Here is a 20,728-nt window from a genome sequence, read left to right as displayed (position 1 = left end):
GGCTGTGCAGATGCACTTACCTACGCCACAACACTTTCATAATCGTTAATTAAAAAGAAGAAGAAAAAACGCCTTGGTTAGCGCTATTGCGCGCTAACAACAGGGGATTCTGCAGGTCGCCTTGGAGGCCAGCGGTTATATGTGGGAGGCCTGCAGAGATTAGAATGTGGCTTAAGAAGCCGCCGGAGAGGCCCAGCAGAATACATGCATGACGAGTGGACTAAGAGGATTGTGAATAATGAAAAACTTGAAGTGTTGGTAATTAACTGCCTAGTATAATCACTTAGTTGAGACTTGAGATAGTAATACGTGTATTTATAGGAACGACGTGGCTGATGTGAATATGGCAGCAGATGTTTGTACATGTATTGCGGTATTTGCGCGGTGTTCTGGGCGCTTAGTTTGGAGAGTTGATAAATGCGGCAAGGCTCTTAGTAAAACAAGATCAAGTTAATTGTTGGTTATGATGATAGCAGAATATAAGTTATCTTAACAACACCTGCGGTGAAGCGGTACCGGGGTCGGTATCGTGTATTGGGTTTTTGAGAAGTACTAGATGCCCGGCCGTCGGCTTGCGCTACTAAAACTGTCTTATAGCTACCCTTCATGTTGAGAGATGCTACGTGTCATAGTTACATTAGGCATGTCTATAGATTCTGTTGTCTTATGACCGTTATATACAGTTAAGCATTTCCATTGACGCTGAGGCAAAACTGGTATACAGCAAATACAAGGGTGGCTGATTTGCCAGATCACAGAAACAGTAACTAATGAGCAACAACGCTTCGGTCTACTCTCCCTTTTTCACGTTGGCAAGAATCTCATCCGCCATCCTTTGACGAACGCGGTGTGGTATCTCATGCCCACAGTCTTCGAGGACGACAAGCGTTGCCCCATCAACATCATCTCTCAGAGCTTCTGCGTGCTTAAGCGGGAAAATCTGGTCTTTTGCGGCGTGAATAATAACGGTTGGGCATCGAATATGCTTGAGCAATTCGCGCGGCCACCTCACGCCAGACGCATCAGAGTGATTATACTTGGTCCACATGGTCCCGCTCTCTTTCTCGCGGTAATATGTGATCTCACAATCCCGTCTCGATTCAGCCTTTTCCTCCTCCGTAGGGGGCCGCGTTGCAAGAGCAAGGTCGAGGCGCATATATGATTCGATCCAGCCTTCGTCATCATCCCGGTCATCTGGAATCTCATATGCCTCGGCCAGCAGCCATTGCCCCTCCAAGTTTACCTGAGGCAAGTTATCACTAGGAAGCTGTTGTCGCCCAACTGGGCTCGTGAAAACAAGGGCTAAACTTCGGACAACACCAGGCAACCGGCTTGCTGTCTGCCATGCGAGAGGCCCGCCCAAGCTGGTGCCGACGAGATGGATACTTTCGAGTTCGAGGTGTTTAATGAGGCCAACGATATCATCGACCATGGCATCTAGTGTATATACTGGTGCACCGTCAGATGGCTTGGTAAAAGACGTTGAACGGCCTGTATCTCGGTGATCAAAGCGAATGATAAAATGTGGATTGTCATAGGGGCTAAGCAGCGCAATGAGCCCGCCTGTTTTCTGCGTCATGGCACTACTGTGCCCTGAGACGAGGAGGATGGCTGGATGCAAGGGGTTCCCGAACACCTGATAGCAGATCCGGCATCCAGAGGGGAGTGATACAAAACGATCCTCAGACATTTCTTAAAACGGGCGTCTAAAAGAAATTTATTGTTGTTAGTTGTCGCTTTTGAAACGGTCGTGATGATGCTCTGGTAGCTACCGCGTTTTGTCTGCTAACGCGATTAGCTATTTCGACTCAAAGCCGAATCGCCTGATGCCTAATCGGGAGCGTCTTGTACAGGGATAGAGGCAGTGTGGGGTTCGAGGCTGCGCTGTAGCTATCAACTGTTTACAGGTAGTTGTTAATCCTGTGAGCGGTGTTAATCTGACGCTGGTATTCAATTACCATGATATATAGATTCTAAGAAGCTCTTTAACTCCTCTCCAACATTGAACATTTTGGTATTTTGGTATCGTAAATGAACCCACTTCTTATCTGAAAACAGACAATACTTATTTGTGAGGAGGGCTATATTTTCGTTGGAAGAAGCTAGCCAGTCGGCTGCGTCGGCTACACATATGCCCACCACATTCACCGAGTGGACGTTGGCGCGTCTCAGCGAATTAATACCTTTGGTATTGTTGAAAGCTATAGACCAATCCTCCTAGAGCATTGTAGTGCAATTCAGTAAGATCACTAGTCGGTATTCTAAACTTGACATAACTTATGAGAGCCGGCAAATCAACATAAAATACCCGAGCCTGAGAATAGGAAGTTAGAGGGATCCGAATATGGAGAAATTGTCGGATGTTCTTCTCCTACGTGTCTTCCTTACATTGCTGAGCTACTCTTCGTATTTGTATGTACTTACAATTTTATAGATCTCAAGAGTCGCAGAAAAATCCTAGAAGTTGGAACAGATTATAAAAAAGAAAGAGCAACTCAACCGAGTCCTGCTGGCCCGCTTGGCCATAGCCGTTCTCGGTGATCTCTCCTGTGTGCGACAACCAAGATACCAAACCATCTTCGACCCACATGCATAGCTCAACGGGCGCTACAAGACAGTGCTCAGCTCATTATGCTTACCCTCCCGGTTCTTAATCACGCCTCTTCGACTCGTGTGGCGAATTAGGCTTAAGAGTTCGGCATATTTTGCTATGGCCGTACCTATGCAGAAAGAAAAAGGCACATCTTCCTCGAAATCCAGACTAAAACTCTTTCAATTTCACAGCCGCAGATGGTCAGCACTATGAGCAATCATTTCATTGGGCAGGGCATCACCAATAGTCCGTCAAGCAAAAGTTAGATTCGAGTCTAGAGAATTACTAGGTAATAATCACTATAACCCAATGGAGAATAAGGCTGCTTATAGCGTCTGCTTATTCGATGAACTAAAAGCAGCTAATTCCAGATGAAGAGCGTACAGAGTGATGGCAACATGTATCCATTTGCACTGAGCATCCGGCATTTTCTTATTCTTATTCGATTTGTATAAAGTCTGTAGACAGTTTGATCTTAGCAGGCCCAACTTTTTGAACTGTAAACTGACATTCTTATATGTTACCTGCTATTCGAGAATCAATATGTCTTCTGCAGCCACTACAGATGCTGGCAGGAAAGCTGTGAGTCGACCTTTTTGTTTTCTGACTGTCTAATCTGGAAATCTATTCTCATGACTGTAGGCTCTGATCCTCCGCGACAAGCTAGGTGCCGACAAGGTTATTTTGCCCAATGACGCGCATCCAGATCTAGGCAAATATGGTACAGACTTTTATTTCATCGCACAATCGTCGCAGATCGTACCCGCATGCCGTGTTCTCCCAATAAATGTCACGGATGTATCAGAAACTATCAAGATTGTTAGGGAAACTGGAGCTACCTTTGCCGTTAAAGCGGGAGGACATTGCCCATATCCTTCCGGGACCAATGCTGAAAACGGCATTACTATCGATCTAAGCCGTCTGAAGGACATCACGGTCTCTGATAACCGCAAGTCTGTTGCTGTTGGAGCCGGCTGCAGGTTTGGAGAACTCTACCAGAAGCTGGAGGCTCATGGTCTTGGATGTGTTGGTGGCCGAATTTCTAGCGTCGGTGTTAGTGGGCTTACTATGGGAGGTACGAGACCTCAGAACATTCAATTTAAGAGAGTATACACAAGCAAGTGGCTAAACTAAAGATCCACAGGTGGTATTTCTTTCTTTTCCAGCGAAAGAGGGCTTGCTTGCGACAACGTCATCAGCTACAAGGTAAGTTTTACATCCACCATTCGTCAGATATCAAGCCACCGCTCACAGTTCCCCCCGAAGCTTGTTCTTGCCAATGGCGAAGTTCTAAATATCACCAAAAAGTCTCTCCCTGACCTTTTCTGGGGAATGAGAGGAGCCGGTATCACATTTGGCATTGTCACTCGTCTTGAGCTAAAAACATTTGATCTTGGAGAAATATGGGGTGGCGCCAGTGCATTTGCTCATGAACATGAGACTGCTATTTTCGACGCATTTAATAAATTTGTACACACCAATCAAGATCCCCTCGCTGAGGCATTTCTCCTAGTTACTGATATGGCTAGAGATGGTAATAGTGTGTATACTATGGTCATGTCTCACAGCAATCCTCAATCCGAGAACCCCCCGGCTTTTGATGATTTTAAGCGTCTCACTCCCCTTTTCTCATCGACTCAAACGCGCACCTTGAAGAATTTTTGTGACGAGATGGATAGCCAAAATGAATCAGGCTCCAGGTATGTGCGTCCTAGGAGGCTAAAAAAGGAGATTAATGGACTACGAGCTGACCACTCCTCTAGGTACCGGACTACTTCCATGTCTGTGAAATGTCATCTATCAACGCTGAGGCAGATTGCTGCTATCCATGATGAATCTGTGGCTCTTTTGAAGGATTGTGCTGGCTTCGTGCCCTCTTTATTGTACCAGCCATTGCTCGAGGCTATGCTTCCAAAAGACGATGTTGGCAATGCCTTGGGAATTAAGCCAGAAGACATGCCTCTTATAGGTATGCCAGAAACGCGATATTTTGTAATTGGATAAGATTTTACTAACAAGTGTTGTAACTAGACATTTCGCTGTTATGGAGGTGGACCGACATTCAACATGATAAGCACATCTCGCAGGTTGCCGATCAGTTTGTGGAAAAGGTTGAGAAGGCCACTCGGGCCAATGGCACATTCCATAGGTACCAATATCTCAACTATGCAGCTGGCCACCAGGATGTATACGGCGGGTATGGAGAAGAGAATAGGAAGCGACTGCTGGAGATCAGCTCAAAGTATGACCCTGATGGGCTGATGCCGAAGCTGCGTCCAGGTATCATCCAATTATCAGGTTCCCAGAAGGTATAAGAAATGTTTTCATAAATTCTAGCAAAAAGACATACACGACCTTGAAAAGCAAAGATATTTCGTTCATCCGAGAAAAGAAAAAACTAATCCCTTCAATATGCTGCGGAATAATGCTAGCCGTTTCGCGCTGTCAAGTTCTCGGTACGACCCGATTTCATGTTCGTTAGTAGCTCCCTCGCATACAGCTTGGGCTATAAGCACTACCAAAAATATTGCGAAATCATAATAGAATAACAATTAAAAGAGTAAAAAAATATATAAAAAAACATACAACAGCCGGTGTTCGCTGATGGTCACCCACTCAACTACTAATCTGCCGGTTAGTGGCTTGTCTATGGGGGAGCAGACGGGACCCCGAATTCTCCACTACCTGTGGTCGTATGTGACAGTTCACGGCAATAGAATGAATTATATCATGTCTCAATAAGTAAAGAGGATTCTTAGTAAATCATCAAACCCAGACCCTACTTCTTCTTACTCGTCTGCATGCAGCAAACAAAAATTTGGTTCTAGCAAACTGACAGTTTGTAGCCATAATTTCATAATGTGATCGTGCTTCCGCTGCCGTTCTTCCAGACAGCTACCTGTGTACACAGCGACCCTTCCAATAGTGAACTCGCTGCTGTTTAAAAAGCACGTTTATCTTTAGAAAACTAATTCGCCGTGTGGTCTCGCTCAGCAGACAATGAGACTATTTCCGACTCATCTAGCTTTGATGGTCCTTCACCCTGCGGAAAGGGGGCATACTTATCAATAAGATAATACATATCCTGATAAGCTCTGTCCTTTTGTTAGCTCAAAAATTTTAGTATTATGTAAATAGTATTGAAAGATGCTCACCGTTGACGCACAGCCTTTCCTGTGCCAAGATGATTGACCGAATAGATCGTGTTGTAGTAAATGCAATACAGACGATTTCGGTCTTCCCATTCATCTTTTGGCTCGCTTGGGCCATGGTGCCGAAGATATGTTCTGGTGTATACCCTGTTACTGATTTTGTTATAATAGCAGCGCCAATTTCCCACCTCCATCTCATGATGGGCGTAAAATGCGGCCGCGTCGAAGATGTATATATTATTATTCTCGAAAGAAGTGCCGCTGTTACCCTCCCACAGATTTGAATGGATGAGGCTAGGCTTTATCTTTCTGCCATCTTTTACCAAAGCGTCCAGGAGTCGAGGGATAACGTGTGCAATTAGCTGCTTTTCTACTCGGTCCAGCTCCTCCCAATATCCATTGACCGTGAAATCCTTGTTGATCACGTGTTTAAGGAGTTGGGTGAAGAATACAGTCCAATTGGACTCCCAAGTTAGCGACTGTGGGGTATGACCTTGGCAAGTAGTAATATGAAAGCCGAATTGACCCGTTGGAGACTGGCTCTCACGGTGAAGGCGAGCAAGCTTCGTACACAGCTGATTTGGTTCCGGCATCATATCACTCAGGTCCATATATTGGGATAAGAAAAAGTATGCTTCTGGTTTTTCGAGCGCGTATTTTCCCCAACTATGTGGCTTTGGGGCCAGATCTGGCGCCCATTTGTAAATCTCAGACATCGCGTTAAACTCACCCTCCATGAGAGTCCGACCATCCTTCTCCGGAGCTGACTTGAGGAAATATCTTTCCTCGGAACCGTTGGGTAGCTTCAGATGTAGTCGAGCTGATACTGTCCATGCGGAAGTACCAAAGCTGTCCGCAGACAGGATTGTTGTTCCTTCTGGAAATTTGGCAAGGACATTGTCGTCGACACGAAAATCTCCGGTATATGGTTCAGAAACCGCACGAGAGCTCTCAATAAGAGATGAAAGTCTTTGAGCCATGGCCATTTAAAAGAACAAGCAACGAAGTACGAATTACACCTTCACAAAGAGGAGTAAACACTAAATTTCAGGTCTAGATGAGGATGCAGCTGGGTTAAATCCCTCCATGCTCGTGTAAGGCAACTTTTTGCATACAGATTCATTTATGTAGTGGCTGCATGACTCTTATGGAGGTCATGTATGAAAAGACCAATAACAAGCAACTGCGAAATTGCAGGCTCATCTTCCGCGGCTCAGGCCCATGCAAGGATGGGAAGAGCTGTCTTGCAGCGGAACAAGTCGATCCTTCTTGTGTGATACCCCGCCCGGTCCAGATGCCCAACTGGGTTTGTGAGACGCACAACCTGATCCACCTGCTCGCCTGCTCGCAACCAACAGCTTACATAGTGACCTAGAGGGAACCTTGAGCCGAGTCGGATGCGTTTGGCTGGTACTAGCCGGCGGCTCGAGGTGCGGGAGGGGACAGGCCGGCGCCACGTCCGCGTTATGTCTGAGCTCGTCGCCTCACTTTGTCACTTGGCAGCATTCGTAGTAGGTATTGCATCATTAGATGACATACGAAGGATAGCACGGGCGTTTAGCGAATAGTTGGGCTGGGGCACTTGCAAGTCGGCGATACGCTGCAGCGGCAATCCACAGTGTCTTGCGAGGTAAATAACCTCCACCTTCGTTACCCCAACCCCTCTTAAGGTGGTCGAGATGGTGAGTTTAGTTCACAATTGCCTGTTTCCTAATAATGGCTACTGACGGCCACGACTAGTTCAGACGCTTCCGCAAGAACAAGACGCAGCCACAAGGTGGAAATGAAAGAACGACACCCGACACTTCCACCTCTCCTCAAACAATACCAAACTTCAATATCGACGGCAAATCTATCGCCTATTCATTAACTTCCACAGAGCTGCAGAGTTCTTCGAATTCTCGTTCTCGCAGTCGATCACCTACACCAGCACCGGCGGGCCTGGGGCTTCGAGTTCTCCATCAGCCCGAGCTTGCTGCTTTAGATATTATATTTGTGCATGGTCTCGGTGGTCATAGCCAGAAGACTTGGACGAAAAATCGTGATCCGTCTCTCTTTTGGCCTGAGGCATGGCTCCCTTTCGAGCCAGATGTCGGCAAAGCACGCATTTCGACCTTTGGATATGATGCAAACTGGCGCGGTGGAGCTGGCATCTCCAACATTACGGATTTCGCCAAAGAACTCCTATATGAGATGCGCTTCTCCAAAGGCGCCTCTGGAGAAGATATAGCTATCGGAACAAATCCCATAATCTTTGTTGTCCACAGCATGGGTGGTTTGGTAGTCAAGAAAGCCTATCTTCTTGGCCTATACGATGAAACTTACAAGGAAATTACGAAGTCGATATCTGCCATTATCTTCTTGTCGACACCTCACCGCGGCACGAATCTCGCCGAGACTCTGAATCGGATATTAGCGGCATCATTTCAGTCTTCCAAACATTTCATCTCAGATCTAAACAAAAATTCTACCGCAATAGAAGAACTGAATGAGCAATTTCGTCATCTAGCACCCAGACTGTCTATTTGGTCCTTCTACGAAACCATGGCAACTGCCATTGGTCCAAAGAAACTTATGGTGTTGGAGAAAGATTCTTCCGTACTAGGGTATCCAGCTGAGATCTCGAGGCCACTACAAGCTGACCATCATGATGTTTGCAAATACTCAAGTCCAGTCGACTCTAACTACCTCAGCGTTAGGAATGCCCTGAAATCCTTGGTGACACTGTTTCGTACGAAAGCAGTTCAAGAAGATACACGAGAACCTAAAAATGATATAAATGTATCTGAATTGTTCCGCAATTGTCATACCTCTGAAGAGGATTTCCATAGACTTCGTCGGGACTGGATTGCGAATACTTGTGAATGGTTTTTACGAGAGCCAGAGGCTGAAATTTGGATGAAACCGTCCTCTGAATCGCGCATACTTTGGTACAGTGCCCCTCCAGGCAGTGGGAAGTCTATCTTGGCGGCATTTATTATTCATCGCCTCAAGGAATTGGGTCTACAGTGCCAATATTTTCTATTCAATTATTCGGAACCACGTAAACGATCTGTTGCTGGGAGCCTGAAAGCTCTAGCGCTACAGCTCGCCAAAGACCTTCCGGAATTTAGGAAAACGCTAAATGGCTCATCAACAACAAGTCTAGGACTCGAGTCCGCAGATGCACTGTTAATATGGCGAAATACATTCGAGAAGTTACTGTTCGAAACTGGACGCGCCGATCCTGTGTACTGGGTTTTTGATGCCCTGGATGAGTGTGATTCGCTGAAATCCTTCTTGGAATGCCTTAGGGGCTTGGAAGGAGCAAAGATCCCAGTGAGGATTCTAGTTCTCAGCAGAAACTTGAATACTATTTCCGTCGGATTTGATCGTCTCTCGCGTGCTGATATCAACGTCACTAGAATGGACAATTCCGGTCAGCTTCATAGTAAGCGGGATATCGAACTCTTGGTAGAGGGAGAAATTAGACATCTGGGTGGAAGCGACCGCTTCAAGCAGCAGTTGACCCAAAACATTATGTCGCGTGCTGAGGGAAATTTCTTGTGGACAAAGCTGGTACTCGAGGAGATTTTGGGGTGCCATACTGAAGAGAGCATTCAAGAAGTTCTTGAGGAAATTCCGGATGACATGGTTAGTTTGTATCAACGAATGGAACGCACTCTTGTTGATTCAACACGAAAGTCGAATAAGCCGCTGATCAAAAGTTTGATTGAGTGGACAATATGTGCCCAGCGATCTCTCAGCATACAAGAACTCTCACAGGCATTGCAGCCAGATTTCTCTGGCCTCTTTGATCTCAAAAAGACGATTCAAGAGTCCTGTGGGCAGTTCTTACATGTCAATAATAAAGACAAGGTAACCATATTACACCATACCGCGCGAGAATATTTCACAGGCACTTTGGATAGCCAATTCCACGTTGACGTTCGCCAAACTCACGGGAAGCTATTTGTCCGAACCTTGATCCAGCTTGAGAAGGCTGATCTTCGATGGCGGTTAATGGAAAGTCAGCATGCACTTCAGACGAGCGAGCCGTTTGTCTTTTACGCGGCACTCAATTGGTCATATCATCTAACGCAGAGCCACTCGATTTCGTCAGATAATTTGGATCATCTTGTGAGATTTTTCCAGAGTCCCGCAGTTCTTACCTGGGTTCATGCTTTGGCGCTTTTGAGGCGGCTAGAAATCCTGGTACGGGCATCAAAGGCCTTGGCATCATTTGTTCATCGGACACGAAAAGAAGACGTATCGAGAAACCCTATGCTCCATCGGTTGTCTGATCTTGCGCTGATTGATGACTGGATTGTTGACCTTGTCAAACTTGTTGGAAAATTCGGCCCAACGCTTGTCACGGAGCCCGGCGTGATATACGACATCGTTCCAGCGTTCTGTCCACCTAAATCAGTGCTGCACCGACAGTACCATGATCCTAATTTAGCCAACATAAAACTACTCGGCAGCAGAGATGTCCCTTGGAACGATAACCTCGGTAGACTTGTACTCCCAGGTGATGCCCAGGCTTGGAAAATTGCTTGTGCCGGTAACAATCTCGCAGTACTTGCTTCCACGGGCGTGGTTTATATCTGGGACTCTTCCAACTTTACAGATATTGTCAAAATCTCCCATGGCGAGCCTGTGACAGCAATGACCCTGAATGATAATGGCCAAAAGCTTGCTACATATGGACTTAGGACTTCAAAAATGTGGTTAGTTGCTGAAGGAAGACTGCTCTCATCGACAAATAATCCTCCAAATACGAAGGCCATGCTAATAACTTTCGCTGAGAATGATCAAAAGCTGCTGGTCGGAGGCGACGATAATATTATAAGATACATACATTGCGATAATATGGATGGTGGGTGGCAGATATTAAACCCAACCCTTCTAAAGGAGACAGGAAGGGTTGATGGTGCTATCATTAGCTCTCCAATGTGCATCTCATTCAACGGGGACAAAACTTTGGTTGGCGTCTCGTATAGAGGAGCGCCACTGTCGGTTTGGAGAATCGCAGATGGGCGGTGCCTTAACAGATGTAAGAGGGCCAAGGATTTTCACAGCGATCAACATCGATCTTCATCAAACTGGTTTGCCGTGGACAGATTTACATGGAATCCTATCACGAATCATGTCCTGGGAATATATAAAAACGGATGCGTCTTCAAATGGCACCCGCTTACGAATGAGAACGTAGAGGCTCGAGTAGCTGCGGACGAGATTGCCGCTAGTCCTAACGGCAGAGTATTCGCGACCAGCAGCAGTGATGGTTCTGTTCGCATCTGGAATTTTGCATTCTTTTCCGTAATTTACCATCTTTCATCTGAGGATCTTGTCACTGGTTTGACATTCAGTCCCGATAGTGGTCGGTTCTATGATCTCCGCGGTAGCTCCATCAATGCCTGGGAATCAAACACCTTAACACGCTTTTTGGAGAGCGAAGAAAGCATGAGCGACACAAACAGCGAAGATCAATCTTCCTCAGCACTTTCAAGACATTCCGAGTCGCGGGTTAATCACTTCGAGCCTGTTACAGCACTATCTCCAGAACCCAATGGCTCATCGTACTGCGTAGGCTATGAAGACGGGACAATTGTACAGTTTCAAAGAGGAGCAAGTGAAGGTGTTGAATTTGCGCAATTTTACAATTTTCTCAATGTCTCACACATTAAATGGAGCGCAGATGGTAAATACGTTGCGGTTGCCGATCTGGCTGGTGATATCCAGGTGAAGTGGCTGCGTCGAGAGGATAAAGAGAAGGTGGAGGTATTACAACTGCCTTCTCCACAGATTGACCTCGAAAATGACAATATTGAGGAAATTATCTTTAGCCTCGATAGCTCACTGCTTTTTATCTCAACAAGAAAGAAGAGCTTTGTTTGTAGTGTCAAGGACGGCGCAGTGCAGTGCTCGTCGAGCGTTGACACGACAATCTTTCGCCGATGGCTACTTCATCCCACGCAGCCGAATTTCATTCTCGCATTTGGACCTATAGATATGCTCACTTACACATGGAATGGGCTTCAAAGAATAAAGTCTTCAAGTTATACCCAGATGCAAGGATCGAGGGTAAGAACTCAGGCATTCCATGACACAGGCAAAGCGTCGACGGTGACGGATTCAGCGCAATTAATACACGATCGCGAATCCACAGTTTCCAGAGTTATATCGACGCAGGATGCCAAACATATTCTCTTAAACGTCAAAACGGTTACTCGTGATAGGAAGACTAATCATCAAGCATTCATCTTTCCAATTCATGTCTTAGAGACGGCCGAGTCTAGCAGCAGGCTACCTTTGTCTTTGGCCTATTTTCATATCCCTACTAGTATATCTTCTCATGTAAAAGTACCGCTGGGTGTTTTACCAGGATTGAAGTTCGTTTTTCTGGATGATAATCTCTGGCTTTGCGGCTACTATCTTGAATCGATGTCCCAAGCCGACACCCTAGAATCGTATGACCGACTCTATTTTATCCCACGGGATTGGGTGGGGAGCACCAGCCTCGATAATTGTTGCCTGACAGAGGACGGGACACTGTTTTGGCCCAAGGATGGTCATGTTGTGCTGATCATGAGCAATCTTGATGAACCCAGGGCGAATTATCTATATCGATAGTAGCACCCTTTGTATTAAGTTTAGAAAGACACTTTTACATTGATATTACTGGATGAAGCTAAAAGAATATTAAGAACACGAGAGTAAGCAAATCATTCATAGTACATACGCATATTAAGAGCACAAATATTATGATCTTCTTAGAACCATGTCGTGGACGAGCACTAATGGAAAGCCCACCCAAAACGTCCCACGTGCAAAACTCGTAAGGGCTTTCGACAATGCAATCGCCGTTTAAATGCATTTTGAACTCATTAAACGACTAAAAATGATATGCCAATCCCCGTCATCATTTGGCTACCCCGCAAGTCACAGGGTACACATATTGTGCTCAGGCCAGGCCCACGTTGTTTACTCTCAGCCCTGGTAATGAGGGAGACGACGACAAGAATTCGACATAGAAGTGCGCAATCCTTCTACTATACTAGCAATAATGGCTATAGAAATTTCTACACATGAGAAGCCAGGCCCGGCTCCTATTAATGATAACAAAACAGCGTCCAATAGCAACGAGGAGTCGTTACCGGCAACTGCACAGCCGGCATACACCGTATTCTCCAAGGCCCAGCTAAGGCAACTGCAATTACTTCTCGGTATCGCAACAATCACGTCACCTCTGACGGCCACGATATATTTCCCCCTGCTACCTCTTTTACGTGCCCAATTTCATACCTCAGCGCAAGCCATCAACCTGACTTTGACACTCTACATCATCTTTCAGGCAGTCTCACCAGTTCTCTTTGGGCCGTTATCGGATTCTTATGGCCGAAGGCCCTTCTTTTTGCTAACGCTTGGGCTTTACGTTGTGGGAAATATTGGCCTTGCAGCCAACAAGGACAACTATACCGTTCTCCTAGTGTTGCGAGCGATCCAGAGCTTAGGTGCCAGTGCTGCCTATGCCATCAGCTTTGGCGTCGTTGCGGATGTCTGTGAATCCAGCGAGAGAGGGCATATGCTGGGCCCTATCAGTATGGCCCTCAATCTTGGGGCATGCGTTGGTCCCGTAGTCGGCGGCGTTGTGGCCTATACAAGCGGCAGCTATGTGTGGGTGTTTTGGGCTCTCGTCATTGTTGGTGTGATCCTTTTCTGTGGGGTGGGGTTTTTACTCCCAGAAACGGCCAGAAATCTAGTTGGCAATGGACGCGATCCTTCACGGTTCAACTGGTGGCAACTCAGCTGGTTGGGCCTTGTTAGGCGCCGATTCGAAGGATTATCGAATAAAAGTGAGCTAGAACCAACTGCTACAGCCACCGAAGCACCAAAGACAGTCGTCCGGGCTTATGGGCTTGGCAATCTCTTTGCCTGTCTTCGCATCATATTTTATAGGGATACGTTCCTGGCGCTCTGGATTCACGGATCTTTCTACACAGTAGACTATTCGTTTGTAGCTGCCGTGCCAGATATATTTAAGGATATATACGGCTTCAATGACTTGGAGCTTGGATTGGCATATCTACCGCGAGGCGTAGGTATCATTATAGGTAGCTATTGCACAGGGAAGATGATGGATGCCAACTACCGCGCCATCACACGGGCCACAGGCCGGGCCAATGAGCGCGTAACAGGCGAAGACCTGCTGAGTTTCCCAATTGAGCTTGCCAGAACGCGCTTCAGCTTCCATCTCCTAGCCATCTCGACAGCAACAATAATTGGATATGGGTGGGCGGTCGACCGTGGTGCTCCAGTTGCTGTGCCACTCGTTCTCCAGTTCATCCAAGGCTTCTGGGGAACGGCGTTTTACACAACTTATGGAGCTCTTCTTGTGGACGGATTCCCACATAGCCCCAGCACGGCGGCTGCGGCAACAAGCGTCACTCGGTGTGCCATGGCCGCGGCCGGAGTGGCGGTGCTTCAGCCGTTGCTCACGACAGCTGGCCGAGGGTGGTATTTCACCACTTTGGGGCTGTGGAGCGGCGGATTTGGAGTCTTGGCTGTGATGCTGCTGCGGTGGAGAGGAATGAAGTGGCGTCAATCGAGAAATGGGATTAGGCCCGAGATTCAATCAGTATAAGATGGAATACATGAGTTAAACATTTGCATCCAAATAGTAATTACATATACAGTCAATCAAAATATTGTCCTCCTTTAAGCATCTCTTCGGCGAACTTAAAGCCTGCAGACACTGCTTCTGGAACACCATATCCTTTAGCTAGGTATGCCGTAATCGCCGCTATGACATTGTTAGTTTTAATTCTCTGATATATAATACACCCATTACTTACGAGGGATGGAATAGCTTGCTCCAAATAACCTTTTCGGATTTTCAAAGCGGGAAGCCACTATTAGAGGCTCTGCATCCCCGCATAAAACGAAATGCAGTGTCGTCGTCCCATCACCCTCGTCGAAGATCTCTCTTTTTATAATCACGTATTTGGGTCCTAAACTTCGTAAGGTATTTGCCATCGATATTACATCTTGAATACTTTTTGGGTAATCGATTAAGATGCCAGCTTCGTCTAACAGTGCCTTGACTTCAGGAACTGTTGCAGAAAGGATATTTATAAATGGCAGTATATCCTTCCTGAGTGCTGTGATTTCTTCAGACTTAGGCGTAGGGCTTGCTTTGAAGAAAGGCTCGACGTCTATGACTGACATCAATTGCTTGTTTTGCTGCAAGGTACTGGACACAATTTGAATTGATTTCTCAGAAATCAAGGCACCTATACACGATGAACATTAGATTTGAAGTGCTTTATATAGAAACGGTTTCTGCTAACCAATCTTTATCGCTTTGCAGTCTATTTCGCGAATGGCAAGATCAATTTCATCTTCAGGGATCAAACATGCTGCTGGAAGATTTTCTACATGGGTGTCTCCATTTCGTATAGCTGAACCAGTGGAGACTGCTCTCATGGGGATGCCTTGTGCTGCGATTGCCCTTTCATCGGCTTTCAAACCACTCATGTTGTTGTTAGCTTTAAAGTATAGCGAACACTGTGTAGAGTCATACGAATTTGCCAACTTATCTGAGCACCCAAAAACAAGTATACATTCATGCTGCATGATTTATTTCGTTATATTGTAAAGGTTACACGTAGTGCTTACTATGTGCCCAAGTAAACTATAATCATAGAACCGTTATGATAAGCTGTAAAGATAGTATGCGAGCATAGGAGATAACATTGGAGTGATCTATCAAAGCATTTCAGAGAAGAAAGTGCTGCGAGCGTCTCAAGTTTTATAGGGTAAACGAGATCCATCGTTGGCCAAAGACAACGTTGCGTGGATGGAGTGTGGCGCTGTAAAGAATGTACCTGTTTCGGATATAGGGTATAGGCTACGCGATGTAACAGTATGGCATGGGGCTAGTCTAAGTTTATCACACTGGGTAGCCCAAATTGACCTTTCGAGTCGCTATGAGAGGAACTTTGAACCAACGCGCAGTAGCTTGAGATCCGTCAATCGCCATATCGCCATATCGCTTGCGGCGGCAACTTGGAATATTTTTCTGGTGTCTTAGAATCTCAAAAGGAGCCGAGTGCTATGTAGGACTTGAATAGAACTTTGCTTTTTGTAAGAAAGAAATTGCCCTGATAGTTGGCGGCGGGATTCTTGCGACGCCTTGTTTGTAAGCCAAGTAAATGCAAATAACAAATTGATTGACCATATAATTAGACCATAGGTTAAGTTAAGCTCAGGAAAATAAATTTACAATGCTTCTTTTCTGAAGAAAGTTTGGTCGACTTTCTTGCATTTAGAGCCTAGATATGTGAACTAACAGCAGTGGAGGTCTTCATTATAAGCGGACTATGGAGGCTGTAGCTGCGTTTTCGTTCGTGAAGAGAAAGCGGCGCATAGGATGCAGATTGTTTCAAAACGTGCACGAGGGAAAAATTCTCTAAACATAAACCCAATCTTGTATATATATAATTAGTCTTTTTACAGGCATTCAATTCCTGGTAGAAATGCATCATACATGTCCCTGCTGACTTGTGAGAGCGGTGGAGGCATTTGAAGGCGCTAGTAGGGACGTGGTGTGAGTTAGCCGTGTCAAGCCGCTCTTGTAGCTGGGAACTGTGAATGCGTGACTCATCGGCCAGATGATTCCACATACAAGTTCAAACATCTGCTATGTAGAGACGCCTTGAATCAATAAAAATTGCTCAATTAAAACGCCTTAGTCTTGATAACAAGGTAGAAAGCGTAACCTATGCCCAAAATCACACAATAGGTATCTGTACAAGTAGCCAGGCGCAGCGCTATGTTCAATTGTATCTGGCTGGTGACTCGATCCTATTTGGAATCCTCTTGATATGTCCCACTCATAGATTCTGCTCCCCATAACTCTATACCACTATCTTCCGCCATAAATTAAAACCGGATTGGCTACTCAATGGCCTCTTGTATCACAGACCGGCTCATAAACAACTCTGCAAGTCTTCAGATTTCCTAAAACTATCATCCCACAATGACTTCCTCAATCCTTCCTTTGAACGGCAGACTCGTCGACATCGGCAGTCATTCTTTGGCCCTCTACTCTCACGGTCCAGAGCCCAGCAGCTCCAAAGATCCTGTCGTACTCTTCGTCTCGGGCGTAGCAAGCGATGCCCTCAACTGGCAAGCCGTGGTGAGGCTGCTTCCTCCCTCGCTGCGAAGCTACACTTACGATCGTTCGGGTTATCGTAACTCACAATCTTCGCCGCTCGTTCCCTCAGCTGAGAACATTGCTCTGGAGCTCTCCCTTTTGATTGAAAAAGCTCCCATTCCGAATCCTCTGATCATCGTTGGACATTCCTGGGCCGGTGTGCTCATTCATGAGTTCATTGCCCTGAAAGGAACTAGCCAGATCGCTGGTCTAGTCCTTGTTGACGCCAACCATGAGACTGCTCCTCTGGTAATCAACGTAGATGATCCAATTCTGTGGAATGCTATAGCCGCGGATGTTGAGCCATATGCTGCCTGGGGTGTTGAAGCGGAGCATCAATTGACACAAGAAGAGTGGGATGCGTTTAAAGCGGCAGAATCGACTGAAAAGTACAAGCTGATTGCACAGAAGGAGGATGTAGAGCAGTACCTGCCAAGTTTTGCGACGTTGCGAAAGAAGAAACTGAGTGAAAAACAGCCATTGGTTGGGGATAAACCAGTTTATGTAATTGGAGGCACGCGAAGCAGAGATTGGAATGGACTATACAAGGCGGGCGTTGCGAAAGGGAATGGAACAGAGGACCAGAGGAGCTACGTTAGAGAGATGATCAGGACAGTCGATGAGAAAAGCAAGGGTCTCATGGAGAAATTTTTAAATCTCTCTACCAGAAGCGAGCTTGTATTTGCCACCGAGAGTGGTCACTTTGTCCAGATGACCCAGCCGGACATTGTTGTCAATGGAGTAAATTGGGTCTTGGATAACCTACCGGCGTCTTCTTAGCTACGAAAATTCACACTATCAGCTTTAATGTTTATTTTAGAGTCAAATAAGGTTCATAAGGAGCGATTATGTATTTTTCTATAATAAAGAGCAGTTATGCGTATATTGTAGATTGTTATGCTGAATTGTTTGCAAGCGGCGTCTTGTTTCGCGATGCTAATGGCTATGTAACACCCATATATTTGATTAAGCGATGGACGCATGTATTATCTCAACAGATATTTACCCAATAAGAGCGGTTCGGCAGCCCTAATAGGCACCAAGGAAACAAACTGCTGGGGAAACGTCAAGGCTGATGTATATAACTGGGCGAGAGATAGAATCTAACCTTCTATTACCTCTTTAGTTACTGTAACACCATAGTTTCTTTCAAAATATTAACTTAACAAGAACCAAATTGAATTAGTCTAAGATCAACGATAAATTGAATATGTGCAAGGCGCTACCCTTGCAATTTCACCCAATGCTCCTTGAAGATGACGCACTGACACTGGGGAAACTTCCGGGATACGATTACTAGTGCGCATTAAGCGTTGAAGTATGTACCTGTAGATATGGCGTCTATAGCACTATGTAGGTAAATTTGCTGTTGATACTTGATTAGGATCAATGTGGAGCTATAGGCTCTTGTACGTGCAGGCGGACTGAAATTATTGCTTTTACATGAGCTATATCTAAGCAGCCCTCTAATACCTAATACACGCCGTCAGCAACAAAGACGGCACAACGTCCGTGCTGAAAAGCAGCTGGGCCAGCTATAGTACAAATTGCTAGACAATTTTGTTAGCTAGCATCTTTTCTCAACAGTCTCTTTTCTTGTAATTTAACTTGTAATTTAACACGGGCAACTGGGATAAGATAACTGGAAACTGGCATTGCCTACTTCGAAACTATTCTCTCTTGAGGTCCACAAGTAGTTATCACTAAAATATCACAAAAGCGTCCAGGTAATTGCTGCCTTTCTTGGATTTGCAAAATAATCTTTCCAATCATTCAGGATGTTCTCAAATGTTAGGCTGTAATGATTGTGTAATTAAGCAATCTATCGTCATAGCTCAACAAGTAGTTACGATACGCAATAAAAATATATATAAGAAAACAAGATGCTAGTATAATTCTCTTTTTATATTATTCCGGCCCCTGTGCCCAAATTACATACTGCTTTACCGCGGTTCGATAAGTCTCCATATCTTGGTCGAACCGGCTAGGTAGTGAACTCCAATCTCCTTGGGACATATCTAGATTAGACGGGCTACGGGTGGAAACACTTAACGGATATTAGTATTGTCGGAGAATAGTATACTTGCCTAGTCATTGAATACATATTGTTCAAAGCTGCTCGCATGCTTTTTCGCCCACGAATGTCCATTTCACGATTATTTTGAAATTTACCAATTACAATGTCCAAGGCGTGGATATTGGTGTTAATGAACCCAATATTTTTAAGTTGTGACAGTATAACGTTTCTGGGGTTTGGACACTTCATAAAAAAAATTCGCAATTTGATGGAGCATTGTAAAAGCCGAAGGGCTGTCGACGGCGCTGACTCTGGCCCGCGTGTGTCGTTTTTCCATCGTCTTCGTCTCTGGCGAGTATCGCAATCACGGCGCCAAGGAGATGCACACGTACTTGTCCCGAGATGGAATCCCTCCAGAGTCATTCCGATCAATCGCACGGCAGCAGATTGAAGAGAAAAACTCGGGCCAAGTCTCGTTCAAGGCTGCAAAGATTGTTACAGTCTCCAATACCGAGATTCTCCCCGGATACAAGTGCTTCCAAGCAGTTGATAGTGCAAATAATGCCTATCTAGGGCGCAAGTTGGTGCTCGCTACTGGAGCTGAAGATGTAATTCCGACGGATATCGAGGGCTACGCAGAGAATTGGCCCCATCATATGCAAGTTGACTGTTCTCCAACAAGAACAAGCATACATACAGTGGCCAGAGCACTGCTAACTTTTATCTGCAGCTACCAATGCCCCTTTTGCGACGGTTACGAACAAAAAGATTACCCCATTGGCATGTTGACGTTTCCAAATCCCTCCTACGCTCACTTTGCCCTGATGACGCTGCCTTTCAACAAGGACTTTACAATCTACAGCAACGGGCCAGTTCCTCAAGACGAGCCCACCCAGAACGCCCTGAAAAAGGTGCTGGCAAGTGGCGTCAAGCTAGACCAGCGAAAAGTCCTTCGCCTTGTCAATAATGGCGAAGGCCCCGAAAGCGGAATCACAATCGAGTTTGACAGAGGCTCTCCGGCGAAGCTAGGCATGCTTCTCCATCGCCCTCCAACCAAGAGCCGAGGTCAGCCCTTGATTGATCAGCTGGGGCTCGAAGCGAAGCCGAATGGGGATGTGGTGACTGATCCGATGATGCTGCGCACCAACGTGCTGGGATGCTTTGCCGCGGGCGATACGTAGGAATCGATTAAACAAGCTCTGATGGCGAGTAGCAACGGTGAGTTGTTTTGAACTGATCTATGTCGATTTCACTATTGTCTGTTCTGACAGCATTGTAGGACTTCGCGTTGGTGCCTCTATTGCATATCAGCTTGCCGATGAGGAAGGAAGCCGAGCACTGGAGATGTTGGAGGAACGGGAGGCCAACTTGTAACACCCTCGTATCATCTCAGGCATCAAGTAGCGGGTATGGAAATGCCCTTGATGATGGACGTTGTGGAATTACAGCAAGCTCGTTTCTATCGGTTCAGTGCTATTCGGTATCCATTATAGATATAATCTTGATTCATCCGATTTTCACTCTTACGCCGTGTCAGGAAGTAGCTGGAGCACCATTTGTAGTCTCTCTATTTGTGACGTAGATACAATTTTTGACTGTTCTTTTAATGATGGTGTTGTGATCATATGTATCGATGTCGCTAAGTCTCGAAGCATCTCAGCTCTAGGCAGCCTTAAGATCCTAATGGCCCTGCAAGTACAAGCCCAGAGAGCAGCGGGGGCTGAAAATATGGGGTAGAGGGCGCTTAGCGTCAGGTACCCGCACAG

At 45.9% G+C, this 20,728-nt stretch overlaps 8 protein-coding genes across 9 annotated transcripts; 5 read left to right on the top strand and 3 right to left on the bottom strand.

Annotated features, from left to right (window-relative positions):
• Positions 1-504: 504 nt before the first annotated feature.
• Positions 505-1,743, bottom strand: TrAFT101_011106 (uncharacterized protein). The gene has a single exon (XM_024908783.2). It carries the CDS (start codon positions 1,688-1,690, stop codon positions 791-793), a length of 900 nt encoding a protein of 299 aa, XP_024757057.2. The 5' UTR covers positions 1,691-1,743; the 3' UTR covers positions 505-790.
• A 1,393-nt stretch (positions 1,744-3,136) lies between these two features.
• TrAFT101_011105 (uncharacterized protein) lies at positions 3,137-4,908 on the top strand (the record flags this gene model as incomplete). The annotated part of the gene is made up of 6 exons (XM_066129150.1): positions 3,137-3,175; positions 3,236-3,668; positions 3,738-3,799; positions 3,860-4,293; positions 4,357-4,562; positions 4,625-4,908. The coding sequence occupies 6 exons, from the start codon at positions 3,137-3,139 to the stop codon at positions 4,906-4,908; spliced, it is 1,458 nt and encodes a 485-aa protein (XP_065985280.1).
• An 836-nt stretch (positions 4,909-5,744) lies between these two features.
• Positions 5,745-6,731, bottom strand: TrAFT101_011104 (uncharacterized protein; the record flags this gene model as incomplete). Its single annotated transcript, XM_066129149.1, has 1 exon — positions 5,745-6,731. The coding sequence occupies one exon, from the start codon at positions 6,729-6,731 to the stop codon at positions 5,745-5,747; it is 987 nt and encodes a 328-aa protein (XP_065985279.1).
• Positions 6,732-7,424: 693 nt separating this feature from the next.
• On the top strand, positions 7,425-11,941 carry TrAFT101_011103 (uncharacterized protein; the record flags this gene model as incomplete). The annotated part of the gene is made up of 3 exons (XM_066129148.1): positions 7,425-7,436; positions 7,486-11,811; positions 11,897-11,941. 3 exons carry the CDS (start codon positions 7,425-7,427, stop codon positions 11,939-11,941), a joined length of 4,383 nt encoding a protein of 1,460 aa, XP_065985278.1.
• An 852-nt stretch (positions 11,942-12,793) lies between these two features.
• On the top strand, positions 12,794-14,439 carry TrAFT101_011102 (uncharacterized protein; the record flags this gene model as incomplete). The annotated part of the gene is made up of 1 exon (XM_066129147.1): positions 12,794-14,439. One exon carries the CDS (start codon positions 12,794-12,796, stop codon positions 14,369-14,371), a length of 1,578 nt encoding a protein of 525 aa, XP_065985277.1. The 3' UTR covers positions 14,372-14,439.
• TrAFT101_011101 (uncharacterized protein) lies at positions 14,381-15,499 on the bottom strand. Of its 2 annotated transcripts, XM_024911067.2 has the most exons (4): positions 15,311-15,499; positions 15,078-15,259; positions 14,583-15,020; positions 14,381-14,530 (listed from the first exon to the last, which is right to left on the bottom strand). In XM_024911067.2, the coding sequence occupies exons 1-4, from the start codon at positions 15,361-15,363 to the stop codon at positions 14,424-14,426; spliced, it is 780 nt and encodes a 259-aa protein (XP_024757051.2). In that variant the 5' UTR covers positions 15,364-15,499; the 3' UTR covers positions 14,381-14,423. The 2 variants fall into 2 exon arrangements, with proteins under 2 accessions (XP_024757051.2, XP_065985276.1); XM_066129146.1 differs by having other exon boundaries at positions 14,381-15,020.
• Positions 15,500-16,586: 1,087 nt separating this feature from the next.
• Positions 16,587-17,902, top strand: TrAFT101_011100 (uncharacterized protein). The gene has a single exon (XM_024908782.2). The coding sequence runs from the start codon at positions 16,769-16,771 to the stop codon at positions 17,723-17,725; it is 957 nt and encodes a 318-aa protein (XP_024757050.2). The 5' UTR covers positions 16,587-16,768; the 3' UTR covers positions 17,726-17,902.
• Positions 17,903-19,342: 1,440 nt separating this feature from the next.
• On the top strand, positions 19,343-20,336 carry TrAFT101_011099 (uncharacterized protein; the record flags this gene model as incomplete). The annotated part of the gene is made up of 2 exons (XM_024910201.2): positions 19,343-20,139; positions 20,234-20,336. The coding sequence occupies 2 exons, from the start codon at positions 19,343-19,345 to the stop codon at positions 20,334-20,336; spliced, it is 900 nt and encodes a 299-aa protein (XP_024757049.2).
• Between the last annotated feature and the right edge of the window lie 392 nt (positions 20,337-20,728).

The sequence above is a fragment of the Trichoderma asperellum genome, chromosome 7, assembly GCF_020647865.1.
Source record: "Trichoderma asperellum chromosome 7, complete sequence".
Classification (NCBI taxonomy): domain Eukaryota; kingdom Fungi; phylum Ascomycota; class Sordariomycetes; order Hypocreales; family Hypocreaceae; genus Trichoderma; species Trichoderma asperellum.
Note: the sequence above shows the minus strand (reverse complement) of the source record. Positions and strands in the feature narration are given on the sequence as shown.